At 34.8% G+C, this 24,275-nt stretch overlaps 1 protein-coding gene across 1 annotated transcript in view; it reads right to left on the bottom strand.

The window, feature by feature from the left end:
• Positions 1 to 1,483: 1,483 nt before the first annotated feature.
• The window catches only part of kcnq1.1 (potassium voltage-gated channel, KQT-like subfamily, member 1.1), a gene marked incomplete at its 5' end in the record, with an annotated part of 38,265 nt that continues 15,473 nt past the window's right edge, over positions 1,484 to 24,275 (bottom strand). Inside the window, 12 exons of the mRNA XM_016662047.1 lie at positions 1,484 to 2,624; positions 3,521 to 3,582; positions 3,709 to 3,755; positions 3,966 to 4,060; positions 5,754 to 5,829; positions 9,243 to 9,372; positions 12,597 to 12,653; positions 12,820 to 12,843; positions 14,937 to 15,075; positions 16,388 to 16,504; positions 16,688 to 16,783; positions 18,328 to 18,438. Of these exons, the coding sequence (XP_016517533.1) occupies positions 2,358 to 2,624; positions 3,521 to 3,582; positions 3,709 to 3,755; positions 3,966 to 4,060; positions 5,754 to 5,829; positions 9,243 to 9,372; positions 12,597 to 12,653; positions 12,820 to 12,843; positions 14,937 to 15,075; positions 16,388 to 16,504; positions 16,688 to 16,783; positions 18,328 to 18,438 (1,221 nt within the window). The remainder of the gene's footprint in view (positions 2,625 to 3,520; positions 3,583 to 3,708; positions 3,756 to 3,965; positions 4,061 to 5,753; positions 5,830 to 9,242; positions 9,373 to 12,596; positions 12,654 to 12,819; positions 12,844 to 14,936; positions 15,076 to 16,387; positions 16,505 to 16,687; positions 16,784 to 18,327; positions 18,439 to 24,275) is intronic.

Below are 24,275 nucleotides of genomic sequence, written 5' to 3'. Positions count from 1 at the left end.
GGCAGACTGGTTCATCCCCCACTACTAAGAAAAGTCTCCCACAAGACTTCTTTCTGTTCTCCTCTCATCAAAATCAAAATTATTTTAGATATTTATAATGAAATCGCATAAATTACCATCTGAGAATAATGTATGTTTAAAATGTCTCCTAGGTCCCCCTGTAGCAAAACATTTGATCTCAGTGCTGGTCCGTTTCTTAAGTACTTAAGATTAAAAAAAATAAAACAAGCCTGGGAAGGTGAGCTTGATATTGAGATTGAGGATGAAACATGGGATGAAATATTAACGAACATCAAGTCTTGTTCAATTAATGCTGTCTTTGGTTGCCTCAGTACATGAATGAAATTACTCTATAATTAGATTAAGTAAGAAATGTCCTAATCATGTTCACTACATAATAGATGCAAGGCGGGTGAAGGTCCTCATGCACACCTTTTTTGGTTTTGTCCAAAATTGCATAACTTTTGTTGGTTCATCTTCCAGTGGTTTTCATCTATCACTCTGCTCTGTCACTACTTAGCACTTTGAAAAACTTGCATCATATGCAAAGCTCTAACTCTTTGCATGAGGATTGTTAAGAGGTTTATTCTAAAACTCTGGAAGACCTGGCTGACTGAACTCATAAGCATTCTGCATGTGGAAAGACTAAGATACAAGTTATCTTGTGCCATTCTGGAGTTCTCTGGGATACAAAATCCAGTATTAGATCATATGAATGACCAATGATGCTCCCTTTATTCAACCACCTTACACAAGTGTTTTACAGATAAGATGATCAGCTGTACATTTGAGCAGGTTTCACAGATAAGAACTTGGCTCCTGCTTTACATTTACTTATTTTATATTTTTATATTAGTTTTTTTATTAATGTTAAGGTATAATTGAACTTAAAAGCCTTTATAAAGAAAGTGTTTAAAAAATAATGTGCCCCTTCCGCTTCAGTACGTTTTCAATTGTTATTAAGATAAGGACATTTGAGAAAAACAAACAAAAAAAAAAGCACTGGCCATGACACTCGGACAGTCCTCCGCATGGGAGACTCCAGCAGATGAATGTTCTTCAAAAAGCTGATACCTGAAAAGGAAACATTGTCTTAGCTTGTGAACTTCAAAATTATTCAGAGGAAAAAGGAAATAAAAACAGGTTTGGGAATACCCAGAATGTTAGCTACAACTAAACTCTTGTCATGGCCAAACTTTAGGAGAGAGTAGGTAATGCTACAAAACCTTCCCTCAGTAATCAACAGCTACAGACTCTTTTTAAGGTGCCACCGAGAATTGTAAAAAAAATAAAAATAAAATAAAAAAATAAAATTAAATAGCAAAGGGTGTTCAAGGAGTTTTTCTTTATATATGATTACTATATAGAAAGGAAAAGTAAGGGGAGTGAGCCAAAAGCCCTTCTGAGACAACTGCTCAGGCTGCTATGAAGCTTCTGTTTAACATAAAATCCCTACATGGAGATCGATTAGCCTTCTGGATAGTTTTTTTCATTACTGTGACAGTTTTTATTGTAGTAATATAACAAACCTCAGCATCACATTTAGCAGAAAATAAGGCAAGAGGTAAGTTTGCTTATAAAAGTATCAACATTTAAACAGTTCACCTCAGGCTGTACCTGTTAAGTACTAAGGTGGATTGATAGTATTTTGTGATTTTGTCAAAGTCATTGTTATCAGAGTCCCACCAAGGAGCAAATGCATGGCAGTATCTTGATCCTCACTGTCCCCTGACCTAAGTGACAACCTAAGTCCACCTTAAGTGTGCAACGCATGCAGGATGCCCTCAAATTTCTCACAAAATGTAGATTCCTAAATATAACTGAACAAGTCTTTGCTGACAGCAAAACTGTTTAGTTTTTTTTTTTTTTTTTTTCTGCTGCACAAACAAATAGTAAATAATGATTATACAAACGTTTTAAAACTTTTTTTGTCATTTGCTTTTATGGTATTTGAAAACTCTAAGATTAAAATAAAAATGATACAGATAATATTCAGTATTAAATATTCAAACTTTCATTTTTTTCACTAGAATTTCAGAAACAAAAACAGCTAGAATAAAGATGTGAAATCTTAATACTTTTAAATAGATCTAAGTTAAACCTTATATGGAAGTTGCCCAACAGACATGATTTGATAGGCAGTGGTTTCTTACACTCCCTTCATACATTTTCATCCTTACACATGCCACATGTCCTGGTAAGAGTTTTACCAAAATGTCATCATGTCAGTATTTCAGCAAACAGCTGTAGCTACATATGCTCATCACAGGCAGGAGAATATGTCCAGTGCGTCTCTGCCCATCATAAACAGATGAGCAAACGTTGTGAAGCGCATTCAGGATGTCTGGTTTCAAGTTTCAGCAGCTCTCATCCTGACTGGCAGTGGAGCTGCGTGGAGGGTTGGGGCACAGCACGGTGTTGGTGTTGTTGGAGGAGAAGGATGAAGGGGAAGAAGACAGCTGGTCATTAGTCGGCAGGCTGTCCTGGCTGTGGAGGACATTACAGGTTCGTCTGAGCCGAGGTCTCAGCCGGCCTCTGACTTCACCCCCACCGACATCCCTCTGGTCCAGCAGGAAGGTGAGGGACTCTGCGATGTGGTTCAGCGTTTGATCCATGTGCGTTATCTGTGAGATTTTCAAAACATTGTTGATAAAATGAAACATTTTGAACTAGATGGGTTGATTTTGTTTATAACAGAAGATTACATTCAAGCAACATGGGAATAAATGCCACATAATTTTATTGCCAGAATGATTAGCCAGTATGCAACATCAACAGTTTATGTTTCAGAGTTAAATTAATTTAGATAAATGTGTGTAACTTATCAAAAGGCTTCCTAAGAAGTCAAATGATAAGGAACTAACACTATTTTTGATATATATTCAACAGCAACATCCAAGTATCAATAAAGCTTAAAATTATGGATTGCACAATATATTCTGCTAAGACATAAACCATTTTTGTCTACAATGTATTAGAGAAAATGTTAAATACAGCAAATATTAAGATAGAGCAATAAGTCAGGTAACAACAAGAACCATCATAACTTAAGGAATTCTAGAAAATCTGATTTATGAATTATTTGACATGCATTGCTTTATTAAGTGTGTCTGTTAACTCTTGTAAGGTGAATTATGGGTAGTGAATTCAATTCATATTTGTAAAATATCTGCAATATTCAAGTTTATTACTTGAACTAATGAAAAAAAAGAGTCAACACACATTTCATATTATTTAGTTATAACAAATGATGAGAGAAAAAAAAAGCAACCTTTTGTCATATCCAAAACCACTTTCAATTGTTTAACAGTTAATAAGTTAACTGTGTTGTCAAGATTCTCTCAAGAGGACATTCATAAGTTGTTCTTTCATAAAAGTCCACAACTTATGAATACAAAATGAACATTGTCTGATTTAATATAAGACCTTTATCTAAAAAAAAATAAATAAATAAAAATGTGCAAACCACTTGAAGTAAAAGTAGGGTTGTAAATTTCTACTGACATTACACAGTTCCTACCTTGTCCTCCATCCTGTTGAGCCTTGATCCAATTGAGTTGTTTCCTTTATCTCTGGCGCGGTCTTCAGAGGTTGACATTAGACAATGAAATGTAACAAGAATAAATACATAAAAGAGACCATTAAGTGAAATGTTTTTCTCACAGTTAATATAATCCATTTTCAGGTAGAAGTGCAGTGATTTATTACCTGAACCCGTCTGGAACAAAGTCATTTTCCCCAAAGACTGATCTAGTCTGAGAGAAACAATAGAGAGCTAACGTCAGAAGAATATTTATAGATTCCCTCTGTGTTTCCTCTGTCACCCTCACACTCTTCCGTGTTCCAAGATATTTTCGGGAAGGATTGTTTTTCTTGATACACTTGCAAAAAGATATACATCATAAACACATTTCATTACTCAAGGGAACTCATTAATTTAAGCTCATTTTACTTAAAGAGGATACCTCCTCTGGAGCTCCTTGATCCGCACCATGAGGTTCAGGTGACCCTGAGAGTACTGTTCAATCACATCTCGGACATCATATGGCTTACGAGCTTGCTAAAAAAAAACAAACAAACATTGATTGAATTATTGATTAAATGACACTTAAAACCTTTAATTTACAGTTCTATTAATTTAGTTTCAGTTTTTTTTTTTAAAGCACTGTAAAAGTTTTAGTCTTTTTTTTTTGCTGCTGAGACTGGTGTGTATTTACTGCGCTGGGGACATTTACAGCCCACACACTAAAGATTAATTCTGTACACAGAGCATTTTTATTTTATTTTTTTTTTTATCAGTTTTGATTTAATTGGCCAGTGCAGACGAAACCCTGTAAGAGCTCATTTACAGTTTGCTGCTGATGAGGTCTTGTGATCAGAAAAATGCTGGTCATTGCTGTTTGATGTGTGGGCCCTGTAAACTGCTCACATAACTACATCGGTAATAAGGTACAATAAGTATTGTACCTTAAGTAATAAGGTACAATAATGTGATTGTTGTATTGTAGCTATAGCATTGCAAAACTAGGCCGAATATATGGAAGCAGCTTTGTTTAATTCAACTCTGCTTCTGAGAAATCCGGCTTTACAATAAGCCAGATAAAGTTTTGAGTTCTTATATTTCAAACTGATACGATTTACCATCATCTCAACATACAATTTAAACTCTTTTTTTAATGCCAATCAAGTATGAGTATGATGCATTCACAAAGAAGTTTATTTTGTAGACATTGAATTTAAATTCTTCTGATGAGCACCTTGATGTTCTTCGCAAATTGAAGATAGAAAAACAGATTCTTAATTAGTCAGCAACTGATGTTTTTCCAGCATTAATTGACCTGAACTCAGTTCATGGCAATGATCCTAACGCCTTTATTCAATCAATTCATCACAAGTGCTGCTCTAAATTAGATGTAGTGGCTCTGGTTAATCAGTCATGTTCATCAAAAACAGAACAGTCCTTGAATAAATGATAATATTTCTAGTTTTAAGAAGAACATGTTAAAGTTAAATTACAAAGTAGTTTTTAACATTTTCACTTTGAAGAACTTATAATACCTCTTTCAATAATATTATATAAACTTTGGAAGTGCTTACAGTGCTTTGCTTCCTAATATTGTCATCCTGCACAGTTGTAAAGTTTGAAGACATCAGCATTATTCTAAAAAACATAAAACCCTCTTCATATTCTCCCAACCTCTGTTTTTAATCTGGTTGGCTCCTGCATTGTGGATTTTATCACCCAGTGCTTGTTTTGGCTTACCTACACTACTTTTAGATCCCTTTTCACATGTGTCAACAAAAAGCCCTTGAAAACATTCTGCTGGTTCAAATCTTTGCTGAACAAACAAGACAAGAACAAACAAAACCACCTTCATCTCTCCTGTTTTTTTTTGTTTTTTACTCTTGTCATCTGTTCATTTCAGAATTACTTTGAAAATTCTCATTTTATCTTTCAGGATCATGCAAGGACAACACCTTTCTTATATTAATGAATAAAGTCATATACTTTTACTTCAGTTCTTAGGTCCTCAATGCAAAATCTACTTGTAATCTCAAAGATCAGATATTTATGTCACTGATATTGCTCTTTCCAGACTCGTGCCCTTCCCGTACTCTAATATCTAGAGCCTGGACTCATTTAAAATAGCTGCTGAAAAGATTATTTGTCCTTATGCTGTATTCCATTATGATAAAATAAAGATACCAAGAGTAAAAAAGAAACGTAGTATAGTAAAAAAATATGTTCTTACCTGAAAATTTCTCTTGGCCACAAAATAACGCATTTTCTGTATGACACGAATGGCTTTTCGGTGTGACTCCGTCAATCTGTGACAACATGTTTGAAAACTGTTTAGCTTCTTAGTTCTGATATCTCAACACACCTTGTGAGTGGATGCAACACACAAAAAGTTCCTGCACAAAACATTAAATTAAAGCCGGATCCTCTGTGCTTTTCCGTTGATTTTTCTTCAGGGAAATAGGCATCACAAAAAAACAAAGAAAAGATTAACATTATGCCACAACTCATCAGGTTAGAGAAAAATATCAAGCATGCTCTTCTTCCCTGTACAGTCTACATCAAAGCTTCTCCCTCATTACCTTGCTTCCTTTTGGTGTTACCAAGGTGATGAACAGTGAGAACAAAGGCAGGTGAAAAATAGTAAAAAGCCCAGAGTGATTGTGAGGCAGTTAGCCTGCATTATTAGGTTGTGGGAATTATTGAAAAGCTGTTACTTATCAGTGTTCATTACTCTGTAAAAGCAGTGAGTTAGGATGTGTGGTGGGAGAGCTGTGCATGTTTTGTTGAGTTGCATTTGCTGTAGAACAAGGTCTTTAAGAGCTTCATTATGGACTTTTAAAAGACTGGATTTTCACATTTGGCTATAATAACATTTGGTCAAATTAACATAGTGAACTGTCAATAATTTAATCTCTGAGCTATTATAGAAACCATTTCCATCATAAAAAGGAATATGGATTATTGATATAATGAAAGCCCAGGCAGAGAATCCAATTTTCTATTAATTTAGTAGGCAGATATTGAAATGCTTTCAAAGTCCTGTCTGAATAGTAAAGACATTTCTCTCTAAAGAATGTTGTGATATGAACTTATTAAGCCAAGATTAAGGACATCGTCATCCTTAAAGAAGTAGTTCAATAGTTCAGGTTGTTCAATAGATCTCAACAACCTTGCAGAGATTATGTTATTGATGGCTATTGATTTATCTTGTGATAAATGTGAAAATGAAAGAACTAATTTCTTTGTATTTATTGCATGTTTGACCACAGACATGCCCCCCCTCCCCCTCGCAGTATAATCAACTTCAGTCATTAGGAATTTGTCTTACATGCTCAGGTCTAATGGAGTACTCACATTTAAAAGCGTATATATAATGATCAATGATAAAAGGAAATAAGCATATTTTTAATTTTTTTTAACAAATTACATGGCTTCATTTTTTTAGGTAAAATTATCCAAAAGGTATTTAATATGTTTAAAGGAAACTAGGGATATACGATCATGACAAGTGCCTAGCCTTAACTAAACCTAATATTTAATATTATATACAATGCTCCTTGAGAACAAATGGAATTCTAGATATATTCCAAAGTAGAATAAGCATCAAATTCATCTTATATTATTTAGGTTAAGCTGTAGTGCATGGAAATAGTTCATGTATGTGGAATTCTGATATGTCAGGACATAAAAGGTTGCTTTTACCTTTATGTTTTTGTCTTTTTTTTTTCTTTAGATTTAAAGATCAACTGAGTATCTGGGAAGCTGCTCATTTCTCTCAGAGTTCCCTCAGGTGGTCCGGATTATTAACAGATTTTATCACAAATGTCATCAGTTTAGCTTTCAGTTTCAAGCTTCTGGTATTCTAAGGTGAGTGGAGGATCTGCAAATAGTGTGAGATTAAACAAAAATGATTCTGTCACTGCTGGGATACATAAGACACAGACATATCAGTTCTGTATGAGTGGCACATATGTGCCATATAAATTATTTGAGAGAGCTGTGGTGCTCATGTGGCAACATTTTTTGACTTGTCTAAAATATTTCCACAGCTTATCTAGTGATCAAGCGATGTCTGCTACAGTGTCAAATGCCTACTAGAGATGCTGGAGCCTTAGATTTCTATGACATTGTGTCTTCAGCATTGAAGCAAAAAAGGGAGCTATACAAGAGTTTGACAAGGATGTTACAGTACATCACTAGGGGCAACAGTTATGTATACATCTTCCTTTTGCTTACTTGGATAAAAAAGAAAACAGGGATTTATCTATAGGCTATGCTTCACACAACACAGGCTTTTGATCATGATGCCGTAGTTCATGAGATCAAAAACTGAATCTCTTTCATCATTTTCAAGGAACAATGAAAAAGGGTTAACTAAATTACTGCAGATGGAACATTAAGATTGAATGGAAAAGCGAGGCTTTATAACTACAACAAGAAAGTTGAAACAACGGCAGAGCTATAAATTGCTACTTGACTGAATTAAACATTAATTTACTGAACATTGTCAAAAAGTCACAATTATCTCCCAAGACCGCAATAAAATAAATAAAGCATCAGAAGTTAGAAACTTAGGGGAACTTTGCAGTTTTCTCTGATGGGGTAGCAACAAATGTGAACAAATTATGGCTGTGTTTATATATATATATATATATATATTTTTTTTTTTATTTTATTTTTTTTTTCATATTATACCATTGTAAGAAGATGATATAAAGCTTTGTTTTGAACACTGAAAAATACAGACAAAAATATTCACGTGAAATACTACAACTACTACCAGTAATAGTAATAATTCGATTCCTATGACATTGGAATCTCATATGAATCTAATGACAAATTAGATTCTGAATTATAATTTATTACATTTTTACTTCTTGCACTTTTCTTGACTTCAAGTTATTTTGCTTTGAGTATATGTCGGTGCATTTTTGTTTTGTTTCTAGAAAAAGAAATGTTAAAGCTCTCAGTAGCCCAGAGGTCTTTAATTTCAAAATTATGCTGTACTGTGATATTAACTGTAATAAATGTGAATCCTTTTTAGATCAATGCATTGCAAGAATCCTTGAAATTTCTGTAAGAGACATGCAAAGCTTTTCTTCCTCTTATGTACTGAGCTTACACAATATGGACATTTTGGAAATGTATGTTGGAACTAAAAAGAACCCAATAAGGATTTCTTTTTCACTGTGTTCTCTCACCACAATTACTAGAAATAGTAGTTTGCCTCATAATGATTCAATTTAGCATGGGATTTGATGTGGCGTTGCTCTGTGAGAACAGCTGGTTACGTATTTTGGAGCCAGCAGAGCACAGAGTTATCGTGCCAACAACACGGCTGCGTGCAGTTCTCACTCTGCATCATTACACCACCATTTAGAATGTGAATCCCATGGGTCAGAGCTGTCGCTCCATTTGTTTCACTTACGGTGCATCTACATTATACTGCCTTTACTTAACACTCACTTCCTTATATCAGTGGCAGTCTCTAGCTGTGTAAGTGCCTCAGAAAACACAAGGGATTTTCTCTAGCACACAATCATGAGCCCTTTGGGGTTGGCATAATGCAAAGGTTAATTACAAACAGCATAAAAAATAAAATACAAGCAGACCATCTTTTGCTGGCTCATGCTTAAGATTCACTCACACATAAACACTGATTAACACTGTGTGGTTTGATCTAATGCAATAACAATGCAACAGAGTGATGGCGACTCACTGTGATACTGTGCTGGCTGGAGCCAAATCACTTTCTCGCTCAAACTCCAGCTCTAGGTCATCAGCAAAGCTGCAGTTTCTTGGCAGTGCAATGGGGGACTGGGTATCCATTAGGCTGGGGCCTCTTTTTACTGTAAATTCACAAAAACTAAATTAATTGTTGTTAATGGGGCAACATCTTCTGTACTAGCTTTGCTTAGCTTTGTATTTATACACATTTTTCAGTATTTATTTATTTTTTATATTTTGTTAAGAGATCTTCATGTGATGTTCTACTTGAAATGACAAAAAATAAGTTTGTATTTGCAAAAAAGGTACACAAAGGCAACAAGAACAAAAATGAAAGACAAATAAAAACATTTACAGCACATTTGTAAAATCCCAAATAATATGGGAAGAGACCTGTTCATTGTGGCAAAGTTATAACTACATGTGACCTTGCGTGTTTAGAGCAGAGCGCCGCTTTGCATTATTCCAGAACTGCCACTGAGAAAGAAGATCTAGTTCAAAAAGCAAAACAAGGCAGTGACAACTCTGACCTGTTTGCCTTACACTATTGTCACACTAATGCATATCTCCCTTGTGTTTGAATGACATAGGAAGGTTCCTATCTTTAAGAAACAATAAATCACCTGGAGAAAGCCTTTAATTAGCCAGAAAGATCTCAGTGACATACAGCATCTCAAAACAGGAAATCCTGGATAAATTAAAACAATTTCAGTGAAGACAGAAAACAACTTTCCAACTTTGCTTCCCTACAGATATGACATTATAGCACACAATATTATCATCAGCTAATTAAAAAAAAAAAAAAAAATCAAATGTTTTTGGTAATGTGGAAAAAATTTTCAGCATCTCTGAAAATTCTCCATAGACAGCAGACATTTAAATAAGCTCCAACTGACACCAACTTTCTGATTAATGCCGCTCGGAATTATTTGACAATGTGACACCCCACATAAACGGTCTCAACTCCATTAAACTTGCATCTTAAAATGATCAAGTATGAAAAAAATAAAAATATAACAACATAATGTAATTTGGCAGCATTTGGCATCTGCTGCATCAGGATGGAGCAATTTATGTAAACTTTGCTACTGACATCCCAATATACATACACTATAAAAAAAACAAGTGCACATGTAGAAAGCATGCTTTACATGCAACAGATCTATAAGATCTGTTCTTCTTGTCTGCTCTTCGGCCTTCTTTTTTTTCTTCTTTTTTTTCTGTATTTAAGCCATTTGAAAATTGACAACCTTTTGGCTGACAAGATTTCAGACAGATTTTCAGCTCCACATCTGCATTCAGCATTTTAAGAAAAAAAATGATCAAAAGGGATTTGAATTACATTTATAACTCGTATCTGGACAAATTGTAAGGGTTGCCAGTTGTACTGAAGAACCCATCCTGCATATCAATAAGTTTAGAATCCCACCAGTGCATATCAGTGTTGATCAGTCAGTATGTTCTGCTACAATATGTAACACTACAGGGAAGTTTTAGGTGTAACAGACTGTGAAAGCCTGTAATACTACTATTACTACGGATGATAACAATACACTTTAATTACAGTCATCAAGAAAAATCTCAATAAAAATAGCATACAAAATGTGTTATGTAGGTATAATACTAATTTATAGGTACCATTCAAAAAAGGGAAACTCCAGCTTATTTAAAAATGTGTATAAATGGAATTTGTAGCGGTAAAGAAAAGTTGTGTTTTTGATCTTCTTCTGACTGGTTTCCTCAGTAATTGGATTTTCTGACTGGATCTGCTGGGGGGTACTTTATTGTCCTGGACATTTCCTCAGGGTTCTTCCAGAATGCTTGTGTGTAGGAACTAATCTGGCATGTCAGATGAGGTATTTGATTGAGTTCATGATATCATGTATCCCATCAAGATATCTAGGTTCTGTTAATTAAAATCTGTCCTATTTTATGAATATCTCGCAGTAAGTTGGATGCACTGTTCTACAGCTCCATCTTAATTTTAAAAACCTGATGCTACAGAAAGGGGAAATCATTTTTATTTCCATCTGCTATATACAATGAAATAATGCTGGAAATTGATCTTTTTCACCTCATATCGCTCTCATTTGAAAGACGAAGTCATTGAGAGCTGTTCAAATACAGCTAATGCAATAACAAAATATGATAAACATCAGCTTAAATAATCTGTTGATTTAGATACCAAACTATGAGCACAAAATACAAGTGTGTAATATTTAAAGTAAGTTATTGGAAGAAAAAACAAATTTAACAGTGACTATGCTCAATTGTGTAAAAATCATCATGTTTGTATGATGCCTTCACTCTCCTTGGCCTTTTGCCATGCTGCACCACATCTCTGCAGCAGCCCAGAAGGAAAAAGATACACAGACACAAACACTGACTTTTAAGTGGTTCTTTCTATTTCTCCCCCCCCACCTTTTTCTGCATGTTTCACGGCCACCACAGTTTGGGAGTAGGTGGACGGCATTCAGCTACTTTCAATTTCCCGTTTCCACTCTGAGATGACACCAAATCATGCATACTAGACCTTATGTCAACCTCAGTATTCAGATCAAAAGCTTCTCTGCAAATAGTCATTACAGAAATTTTTTCTGCAAAAAAACCCATTCATTTCATGCAATATTTTTTGTCTTTTCCAGTAATTTAAAGTAGAATGTAAAATTCTAGGAATGTTTGGAGTCAAAGAGTAAACAACAGTCATTTTTTAAAGCTTATTTTCCTCCTAAACACTAAGCCTGTCAGTATGTCTTAAGGGTTCCGTACTTATGAGAAACCCCACTGAGAGTAAAGCACGTCTTTCTCTTTGATGAAGCCTAACGTATAACAGTTTTATCACAATAATTGGTCACGTGGGGTTGTCATTTTTGTGGAAAATAGAAACACAAATTAATTAGTCGAGTATTAATTAATGCAGAGCTCTGACTGTTGCTGAGGAAGGCTGCAAAGAAACACATTGATTATTCCACTAAGAGCAACCACACCAGTTAGAGAAGTGTGACACAACAGGTTCATGATTTTGATGTGTGAAGAATAAAATGCTGTGAAGTGCCTCTGCTTTAGCCAAGTTTGAAAAGGAAAGGGCCTAATTGTGCTGAAAGCTAAAACAAACGTAACTTGACATGCCATTTCCTCTCGACAAGCTGATTTTTATTCTCATTTACAGAGTCAAGAAAACTGCATAATCTGCTTGTCAAGGAGTTGTGTTAGAGTCCTTAACATGCAGAGTTTTTTTAATTATCCTCAGAAATAAAGACAAATGGGTCAAGTGAACCCACCAACCCGTGCCACCACAGAGGCGTCATTGATGATGATGAATGTGAAAGGAAATACAAAAAGTTACCTGGGGGTGACGAGCTGAACTGCAGAGATGACAATGATGTCCATGACTGCTGGCGGTCTACGGCACACACAAACAGGAGCATAACTGCAACTGTGTTGCTTAAAAATACAGCATTGGCTACACATTTCTATTTTTCTATTAGTGGTATAAATAAGATAAGGGAAAGCAGTCAAAGCCAAAAGAAGAGGACACATGCAGAACATAGACACTAACAGCAGCTCACCACATCCTCCAAGTGGCTGGCTTCCTGCCAAATGAGATACACAAACATAACAGCAGAAGTGTGAAGAAAGACAAAAGTAAGAGAATGGAACAATCAGAAATACATTTAGCAAAAAAAAAAAAAGAAAAAGAAAATGGAAAAAAAGGTGCCTCAACTCTCTGCATCATCAATTCTCTTTACAGTTATAGAAATAAAAGAAAAAATTATACCACTGATAAAATACATTTTTCATCTCTATTTCCTGAACCAAATTTTACACCAAAATAACTCTAGATGAAAATATTAATGAGGTAAATATAAGCAGAATATATTACTGCAGCCAGATAATTAAACATAAAGTTTCACCATTTATAATCTTTTGAATTGAGCACCAGTTTGATATCTTGACAACTGACAGAATGTGAAATTACAGATATCTATGTTGCTATTAAACAAAAAAGCCTATGCAAAATACCCTAAAAGGGTCCTGCTAGCAGAGAGCCATGGGAAGCTCTGTCGTCATCCAGTCAGCATCCATCCTCACACAGCAGTGGTAATTTAGAAAATGTATTAAAGTTAAAAGCAGCATGCCATAGATGTTAGACATAGAGCCTGACCTCTTGCATCAATTTGGCGTCTTATCAAAGACACTGATTCACTGTGAACATTCAGTCAGCATATACATCTGTACAACAGGGAATATTAAATTCTACTGTTTCACAGAGAACTGAGTGCAAAGCAAAAACCATTTGCAGTTTCACGCCGGTGTTGGTGCCGCAGTCAGACATCTAAGCAGCTTTTCATGTTAGCGCCTGGCATAAAAGAAAAAGGTCGCCAGCTAGGCACCACAAAGAGCATCATCCAATTAGGTGTTACATGCTATGGACGTGCTAAAAGTATCCATATTTATCTGCTTTTGAAACAGACAGTCCCCTCTAATATCTTATTTTATTCCTCTGTGAAGAGACCCATCCATTAATTCCCTATATGTGGGTTTGTGAATAATGAAGATGATGTTTCCCTTTTTCCTTTTGGATCTTTTTAAGAGAGAGAAGAACTTCTTCAAAACATGATAAGAATGTCCATCTGTACATCTGCTACAAAATCAAAGAACTGGAAAAAAAATCACTTCAAAAGGTCATTCAAAGTGAACAGTGTTTACCGAACTGTGTCTTGAACTTTGCTTATCTTTTAAAACATATACTGCTTGAGGTACAAAAAACAGCAGCAATAAATAAATCCAGAAATGAATGTCAAAGAGGAATGGGGGAAACATTTCACTTTCAAAACTGCAGCAAATGGAACTGGGTTAGTGTCTAAATGCCAAAAATGATGTTTAAAAAAAAAAAAAAAAAAAGAGAAGAAAATCAAAAGGAAAAAAGGCCCCAAGGAAAAAGGGCCAAAAAAAAAAAAAATAAGGGTTGGGGAATAAAAAAACATTTCATATGAAGTGCAAGTTATATATGAAGAAAAACAGTATTCATGACTTTCGTAAATCATGAATTACTGAGAACTGTATTTATGTTCATAGAGATATTCAAATTGATATTCAAATTAATTACCTGATTCTCAGGTAACTATAACAGTAAGAACAGTCAAAATAATATTGCTAATTTGTGGAACTGTACACCTATGATTTGCTTAAAGTGTTCAACTTCTTATTGATAGGAAAAATAAAACTACATTTAGGTTTTGTGCCAGCATTGAATGGTATTTGAGATTGTTCACAATTCCCTACACAATGACTAAAGCCCCAGTTGCACATGAACAAAATAGCCCTAGAAAATGATGCTGCCACCATCATGCTTCATTGGGGGTTTCTTGGTGTAAATTGTGTTCAAACATTTTATTTAAAAATATGGTCAAAAAGTCCAACCTTGGTGTTATCAGATCGTAACATATTTTCCCACATCTTGGTTTTATTTTTACATCACAAAACACGCTATTTTAGTAGAAACGTGTGTATATTGCAATGAAAATAAATACAAATGGATTAATATTATTTGTCAAAACATTAGGTTTCCAGTAATAAATTGCCTGAAGTAAATATTCAATATTCTAAACTTGAATAGGGGTCCAACATTTTTTTTTAAATGCTGTGGTGTAACCTTTATGTTTTCTATGTTCTGTTTTAGTACCTGTGCCGACAGTGCTGTAAACATCTGAACTTAGCTCCCTTCCGCTGTCAAACACAGAGTCACAGGTGATGCTGGGGACGGTGGGAGAAGCTGGACCATTGTCCTTGTCAGTACTCTTCAGCTTCCTCCTCATCTTCACCTGCACAAGTAAACAAATGTGTTTCTCTGACATTTAAATGACATAACCCCAAAACAAAGTTGACCTTGTGTCAAAAAATAAGCTATTTTGTCATTTTGCTTATGTACTGGTGACATTTTTGACCCCTGGAACAAAAACACTCACAGTAGTAACAACATTTGAAATATATAAAACATTAAAACCGTTGACAGATATAGTGAGCCTGGTATATCTTGTTGCAGTGGAAAGGACGCTTAGACCAACACTTATTTTTTTCACTTAAACATTTTTGAAGATAAGTCATACCTCTGACTTTTACAGTACTCGCCTAAAGCAGTTGTAACCCCCTACCTGTCCCTCTCAGCAGGACATCAATGAGACATGTGAAGCTGCTTAATAGCTTAGTCTGATGGGATCTAATGACAGAAGCTGTAAGTAACACATCCACTGAGTACCCACCCAGGCGCCCCCAGGCAAAAAAGATCTATAGGACAAAACACTTTGTGACCCATCCAGATCTTCTTTTGACACGTCATTGCTCGTCAGAGAAATTTTGGTCATAAAAGGAAGAAAAAAAAGCAGAAAAAAATCATCAGCATTTGGCTGATCAGTAAGCGAATATATAGTTGTGAATGTCAAATTATTTTGTAAGAAAAAAGCAAAGTATCAAGGAATACAAAGACAAGTTGAATGCTATTGAGTGAATTGGTATCAATAGTTTTCTTCACCTAAATAAAGAAAACAAAACTATTTTGTATCTACTCAGTATAGCTCTATGTGACAATAAGACCTGCTTGATGAGCTTAAATAAGTAATTAAGACATAAAAGCAAAACCAGAACAATCCTATATAGAAACATGTTTTCTCTGTCTTTTTGAAACCTATACAAACATTGCTCCCTTACATGCACTTACCTCAAGAAAAATAATTAAATGTCACAAGTCATCAGCATAATCCAGTATGACTTTTTTTTTTTAAATCCAAGCCACAAGAAATGGAATGTATGACACAGTTTGAAGAGTATCAAGGGATTTGAATTACTCAGTATTTTTATTCAACCCCCTGAAGTCTATGTAATGTAGTTGGTGATGGTGCTCCACTTGCTGTCCTATTTCTTTATCTTATTTCACAGCACAGAAAAATATTCATGAAGTAAAATAAAAACATTCAGCAAAAAAAAAAAAAAGAGATACACCTTCACACTTGAACTGGTCTTAATTCACAATCCACAGCATTCCAGGGTTATTCCCTTCAAACTGCATTATTTAACTTTGTGTATCTGAAATTATGGTAGGAAGTGAAGAGGAGTGAAATCCTTAAAATGATTACTAACCGATTTTTTCTGCTTCGGGCTGTAAAGAGAGGATGCAGGAATGTCGGATTTCTTTCTCAAAAACAGCTTGAATGTAGCAGAATCAAAGTTATCCACTGCAAAACATCTCCACGATGTCTGTGGAGACATGGAAATAGAAATGTATTGGAATGATTGATACAATTCATCCTTGACCATATTTAAAAAAAAAAAGAAAGAACAAGATGCAGGAAAGTTTTCTGTCAGTAATAAAAGTTGGGCTCTGAGACTATTCAGTCCCCCAGCTTCTCTGAGGTTTCCTTTGAGGGTTTTTTTAAATACCTGTATGAGACAGGCAGCTGCAGGAATCTGTCTGTTGAAGTGTTTCTGTCTTTGCTTTTGCTGCACCTTCAGGGCAAAGCCAGAACCTAAAATTCCCTGTGAACAACAACAGACTGATTTTTTTTCCTTGTTGCTTATTAATTCCATTTTAATCCCACAGATATGAGCATGAATGTGGGCCAAAAACTGAGAAAACATGAAATGTTTATAGGAAAAACATTTCATTTTCCTAGTCATGCAAACACTGATAGAAAAAAGAACACAAACGTGGATTTAAACACTTTTGTAAGTCTTTTTTTTACCTTTTAGAGACTTGACAATGACTAAAATAATTACTGACAAAATCGATTAATTTATGTCATCTCAACTTAATAATTATTTTAAATAAAAAAGAAAAAAAAAACATATCTCTTTTCAGTTTACATTACTTTTGGACAAGCATTTGGTAATTTTTAAAAACAACAACTGAGTATAAGGTAGTTGACACTGTAAAACAAATAAAATAGTGTTTTTTGCTATTTTTTTTGTAACAACTGACTCTTCATATGAGAGCAACTATTCAGAACATATCATCCACATCAAGGTTTCAAATCCACATCAGATATTTTAAATCTAGATTCTCTTAAACTGGAGCTGTTTCATGCAATGTGTGACAAGCCCCTGAGCCATTTAATGTTCACGTAAAGCTTGTAAAACTAAGTTGAATATCATTTAAATGCAACTGCCAAACAAAAACTGTAACAGAATAAACTAAAGGTGAGATCAAAACATGTTAAACAGAGCACAAAGCAGCCCTTTTATAGCTTTTTGCATATTATATTCTTCATGTCTTTAATATTTAATCCATGTGTTTTCAAAAACTTTTTACCCAAGCCTTAATTTGTGGATTATTTTTGCTCGATTCTTTTTTAAGTGTGGATAGCTTGGAGTGTTCAATAATTATTTCAGTTGCTGTACATGAACAGAAATTGACCTTAAAATTTCTGGTATTTAGAAACATGGCTGTGCTGTATAATTAATTTATGGTCATAAAGGGTCAGCAACCAGTCAGTCACAAATGCCTGAGCTATTGATTAGTTTCAGCTTATTTAGTGTTCCTGTTCAATATTAGTCTACTTCAATAGACCTTTGTTCATTTTGTACTAAATAAAAAAAAGGAAATGTGTGTTTACATGCAATATCTCAAAAGTGCAGGCTCCAATATCCAACCATAAGTTCCCATAATGAATGTCAATACACTTTTCCCCCAGGTAAATTTCTTCTGATCAGCGTTATAGAGAGCAAACAGAGAAATGTTTGGGAGCAAAGCTAGCTTGATTGACATGCCTGGGAGTCTATAATTTAGTGACTTATGAGTCACAGAGAGACAAAACACCTGTGATCTTCAGTCGCATGTAAATTATTTTGACTCATGGTTTTTATCTTGCCGTCATCTGTCGGTGGAATAGGCAATCCATCTCTGACAGACAGTTACACTGTTGTTAGTTATGTTAGCTGTGTTGTCTGTTGTATTCAATTTTCTTTTCTCCATAATTATGGCTTATGGCTTACAATAATTTAACTACCAAACTCTCACAATGAAGATATCCATAATTTGCATTTTCACAAAACAACAAATCATACTGAGTGCATCCACTTACTGCAGGCAGAGCAAAAAACGATATGGCAAACACAGAAAAGCAGGAAGCAATGGTCTTCCCAATCCAGGTTTGAGGCACTTTGTCTCCGTAGCCAATTGTAGTTACAGTCACCTTTAAAACAGAAAAATAGAAGAAAAAAATGTTTATCCATACAAGAGATTTTTTGTTTTAAAACCACTAATTCAAGTAAATTTATTGCGGTTCTTATGTGGTTGTTCTTCACAGGTGTTCAGTCGTGTGACAAAGAGGTTCAGTTTTTGTTTTCCTCTTGCCCCTTATACATATTTCTGATTTAGTTAATATCTCTATAGTCTATAGTTGGTCATAATGCTTTAATTTATTTCTGCCATAACTGTTCTTCACTCACTATCTTGCGTTTGTATTATGTTGTAGTCTACATCCGTGCATATGTTTTTATTTAAAACCAACTTCTAAAGCTTTAGATGAATATGAATGTTTCTTTTTTTTCTGAGTACATTTCTGGTAAATTACTTCCTTGTTTCTCTTCACTCACCATTGTTTGTCCCTTTTAGATGCTGCAGCTGGAGCAAATGTGTGGGAGGGGCCGGCCCAGTATTTCCTGCTTAAATGGGTGGCTGATGTCACTGATCGCATCAATGGGTTCTACCAAATGGAAGGTTTTTTTGTATTATATTGTTTGTTTTTCTTTAAAGTCAGCTTTTGAGTTGCCTGGTATTAAATGTTTTATTTTGCAGACTATTCAGCTATATAGATGAGTTTGTAAATTATATTAATAATCTTAATCTTGTTTCTTTGTTTAGAATGTGTTATTTGGTTTGACCTGTTCTATTATGGTATAGTCCAGGGGTGGGCAATCCTGGTCCTCGAGGGCCGGTGTCCTGCAACTCTTAGATGTCTCCCTGGTCCAACACACTTGAATCCAGTAACTGAATCACCTCCTAAGATTTCAGATGCTTGAGATAGATTTCAGAGCCTAAAAAATGCTAAACAATAAAAATCACAAGAAGATCCTGGAACCACCAGCAGATGCTGTTTTCTGTTCACCTGTTTTGACCCTTTGACTACACTACCTCACACTAGGACATTAGGTTTCCTAAGTGAAGATTAAAAGAACAGCTTATGTTAGTTGCCAGTTGTCACATCACCATGGTTGACCTACAGTGCACCGGACATGGATTCCCTTGACATTTTTTTCACATTCTGTTACACTATGACCAAAAACTTCAGTCTATTATCTTTTTATTGTATATGATAAACTAACTTGCACAAAGAAGTGCATAGTTGTGCATTTTAGTCCACTCTTCATCGCAAAACAACTCAAGCTGACTTGAATGGCAGAAGGGCTGGATACCATCTGTGAGAATTAGCGGTGCACATCGATTTACAAGTCTTGCAACATGTTCTCAGTTAGATGCAGACTTGGTTTTCTTATTCAAATGCATAAATATAGGTTGATCTGAACCATTTCATTCTGGCTCTGGCTTCATGTCCAGGGCCATTGTCCTGCTTATATGAGGACGTCTGTCCCAGTTTCAGGTGTTCCACAGCCTCTAATACCTGGTAGCTCTGTCATCCTCTACTCAGCTCTGAGAGATTTGTCCAGTACTTTGCTGACCTGACCATGTCCCACAATGTTAATATTATGTTTAGGGTGACCTGTAAACTTAGTTTACTCCACATATATGATTTGAAAATAAGCCAAAAAAGTTAAATTTTTCTGCCACCTGACCAGACTATGTGCTTGCTGTATCTCTTATATGGCTTTTAGTGAACATTTTGTGGCTCTGTTTTAATAATGGATTTGTTATTGGTTGGGTCAACATTCATAAGATGTTTTAAATGTTGATCAAAAGGTTTTGGTCATCACCTTTTGATGACCAAAACCTTTTGGTTTTGGTCATCAAAACCAAAAGGTTTTGATGACCAAACCCTTCAGTATTTTTTTTTTAAATACTGAAGGGTCAAAACACTGAATGAATGCTCTTAAAATATGCTGTACCTTTTCTCTCTCAATAATCACATTGCTGGCTAGATCAGAAGCACACGTCTAGTTCAAGGTGATAATTATAACACCTGAATATCCTTTCTCCTTAAAATACCTATGTGTTCACTACATCTATGAATTATTTAAATTGATTGTAAGAGGCAATAGACCTGTCCTGTCTTCATTACAATGCTGACCTTCTCCTATTCAATAAAATATTTCATTATTTAGGCATACATGGAGCATTTACACATGTCAAAAAGAGATATTTTGTTTTTGACCACTTCCATAACAATGTCTCTGAATTGAACTGGGTTTATTAGTTGTCTGTCAGCAGTTCTTCCATAGCTGACTAAGGCAGTGTGCTGAATAAATTGCCTCTTGATATTTGGGATCTGTAACACAGTAATCTGCTGGGAAATACCCCCACCCATCGGCCAATATGGTAGGTAACGATGCAGACTTTGGTCACAAGCCACTAGAGAGACACTGCAGTCCAGCAGTTTGCATGGGAAATTTCCATGCTGCTTACATCTGGCAACAACCAAATAAAATAATAATGGATAATATTGTAAAATAACTACCAAAAACAAAATCATGGCCGACTTAAACATAACGAGGCCAATGAAGTAATAGCTTTCCAATAATGTAAAATGTTTTTTGAACAAGTAACATACTATCATGTCACTACAGCTGCAAGTTATAGCTGCATAATATAACTTTTATAAAAAATATATATATATATTTTTTAGATATTTGTTGAAATTGTCACTATGTCATGACAGTAATCTATGAGACAGATAATCTGTGAAAAGCAAATGTTTAATTGCATTTTAAAATTCACTTTATTCCATTTAAAAGGGCCAAATTATTACATCATGTGCAGTTATTACATTAAAAGTTTTTCTTATGTTAACGGTTACAACACGTACCTCCTCATTAAAATCTCCAGGATAAGAAAAAGTTGGTTTCAGTATAGATTTCTCATAATTGTAAAAGCACAACTTACTTGTTACTTGGTCTGCAGCTATTATGGACACACGCCTATATTGTAAGAGGAATAAGGAAGCAAGAGTGGAATATGTAACAACTGTGGTGACCTGATTTCAACGGCCTTCCAACCATTACAAAGTTAATTGTCAATTTTGTAAAGGCCTAAATTAGATGGCTTCATGGCTACAGGTTGCTCTTAGACTCTAAACCATTTTTTTTCTTTCTGACCATGAAGATATAAACATAAAATATAAAATATTGCATTGATGGTCAAAAGGCAAAAAACAGAAATAGTTTATAGGCCTTAGGCCAAAACTGTCAAGGTCTAGCATGGGTTCTGCATTATTAACACTCCTTTTATGTTGTATGGCTTAGCTTGTTTGTGTAGGTTACAGTTACTTCCTGAAGAACTACAGCATAACTTATTTTTGAGGAAAATACTCTAGACAACTCTTGGTCTTTGTAATAAATTACCAGTCTTCCTGACCACAAAATTGAACTTTTACCTCGTTGGTTCTCTCTCACATGTTTCTGCTGTAGAAGAACCGAAAACAAAATCACTGTGTGTAAAAACGGATAAAAAAAAAAAAATCCATCAACCGAAACTTGTATTTATGTAAGAAAGGTTATCGACTCAATTGAACATGTGTGTGCTTTTAAAAGAGTCCCTTAAGTTTTTAGAAAGCTGAAGTTCATCCCATGTTCTCTTCACTATTTGTGTTAGTGCCTGCATTAGCAGCCCACTGGATCTACCCACGAGTTTACACACTCCTACTTCAACAACAAAGCCACAGAGAAAACACAGACTGTGTTTGACCTTTCACAGTTGAAGAAATACAGCTCCATGGTAGTCAAGTGTTCCTTAAAAAGAACAATATTTTAAAAATATGATCATAATCAAAGATCAGAGGTAAATCTATTATTCAACAATATAAGTGAAGCCATTCCCAGCTATAAGGTAAGTAATTCCAACAGATGTAACTGTGACTGTTTTAGTCACAGTTACATGTTTCAGTTCATCAAAAAAAAACTTTCATATGAGCTACAGCATACATATCCGGTTTTCAAATAATTTCACTCACCAAGGGAAAAGAGCAATCCAAAAACGTCCCTGTTTCTATGTGAAAAAGGAAACGCCCTCTTCTAAATCATGAATTGACTATAATTAATATGAATATAAACAATTATTAATGATATATTAACTTTGTTAGCCACGCAGCCACACATTTGGAGTTAATAAATCACAGATGTAGAATCTTTAAAATAATAAGGAGATAATAATAAATACCTCATCCTGCTTAGATCAAAAGGAATTCAAGAACAGATGAGAAATATTGTCCTTGACCTCTAACAGTTTGTAAAAGTTACAAAGTTATTTGTAACTTAGTGAATTATAGCAGGAGTTATAACCCACAAATAGAGAAAACGTGAAGTATTGGTGAACATTCCCAGGAGTGGTCAGTTAACTAAAATCAATCTATGACTGAGCCAACAGGTTTCTTTTGACTGGGACTAATATTAAAGCTTCAAAGTCCTGATTTTATTCTGACTGACAATCAATGGAGGCAGCTAAATATTAGGGTAATGGCAAGTAGGCCAACTGGCCAGAAAAGCCTTGAAGCTCATTACCAAACAAATTTCATCAATTAAAACATAAAAACATCTGGCTGATAATTATAGGAAGGGTTCAATTAGGGATGTAACTTTCAGAGTCATGTCATCTTAACAACAAATAATGAATATGTATGTTGTCAAAGCATGGTTTGAAACACTCACAGTGACAGTTAACCTGTTGAAAACTTTCTTTAAGCTTATTCATTTCATATGCTTTAAAATTACGCCATCTGTTCAACACAGACAAAAAAATTATTTTCCTTATGAAATTAGACATTCAACACTCTTCAATCTGCCGTTAGCGACTAGATAAATCCCAAACTAGTGAGAAAGAGGCAGTAAATGAAATTCATTGAGCAATAAAAAGCAAATTTTAATGGGGAATCGCCAAAAAAATAAAAAAAAAATAAAAAAATGCCTCTCTGCAGCGAAGTGACATAATCTGTTCGGTACATCTTTAGCAACTTGGCATTTTATTTGCTTGCTCTGCAATGTGAATCGCACAAGTAACCAGCTTGTTTATGCAAAAACAAAATGTTATCCACACTGCAATAAATCATAATTTGGACAGTGGATGCTGTGAAGACGCAGCTTCAATATTTCCTCAAGTGGTTAATGTGTGTCTTTTTAAATGAGATAATAATGCAGATTAATTTTACATTATGGAAGGAGTTATTAGTAAGGAACTACATTATTTTGATGCTGCTTAACTTTATTTAAATCAACCCACTTAGCTATGGGTCATATAGAGAAATGCCTCGATAAAGATTAGCAGCTTCTATGTTTAAACTGTTGTAATTGTTAAAAGGTGTGTTGCAAATCAGTGCAGTCCTAATTGCAGCATGTTTTATTTTTATTTGATCAAACATTGTATAAATTGAAACAAGTTTAAAATGTAGCTCTGTGTGTTCCATTATCTTTTTACACTGAGTGAATATGCACCAAAGATGAGGCTCTGGCTCAGTTGAGTCACAAGACTATTGTAATGATGAGATGGTGTTTGCAAATTGAAGACTCTGTGATTAAGCAGATGGTAATCTCCTAAGAACAACACCCTGCTGCCGGGTTTAGAACTGGCAGACAAGTGTAACATGGGAGCACAAAAACTCCAACAGATGAGCAGTCACTTAAATAACATTACAAATGTTAAAAATACACTTTGAAAAACAGTGTATTTCTTGTAAAAAGTGACTGGTAAAGGTCTGGTTACTGAAACGTTGTCTTGATCATTTTAAATAGTAATTTGAAAAGCTGCATTTCATATTTGTGTACTCGTAACTGACGTGATCATGAAAACTGCCATGATCATTCAAAAAGATTTATCTTACGACAAAAATGAAAGAGAAACCTTACATCTCACATTGTAGTTGGAAAC

Source organism: Poecilia formosa, unplaced genomic scaffold, assembly GCF_000485575.1.
Source record: "Poecilia formosa unplaced genomic scaffold, Poecilia_formosa-5.1.2 Scaffold356, whole genome shotgun sequence".
NCBI lineage: Eukaryota > Metazoa > Chordata > Actinopteri > Cyprinodontiformes > Poeciliidae > Poecilia > Poecilia formosa.
The sequence above is the reverse complement of the archived record's forward strand: the minus strand, read 5'-3'. Positions and strand labels throughout refer to the sequence as shown.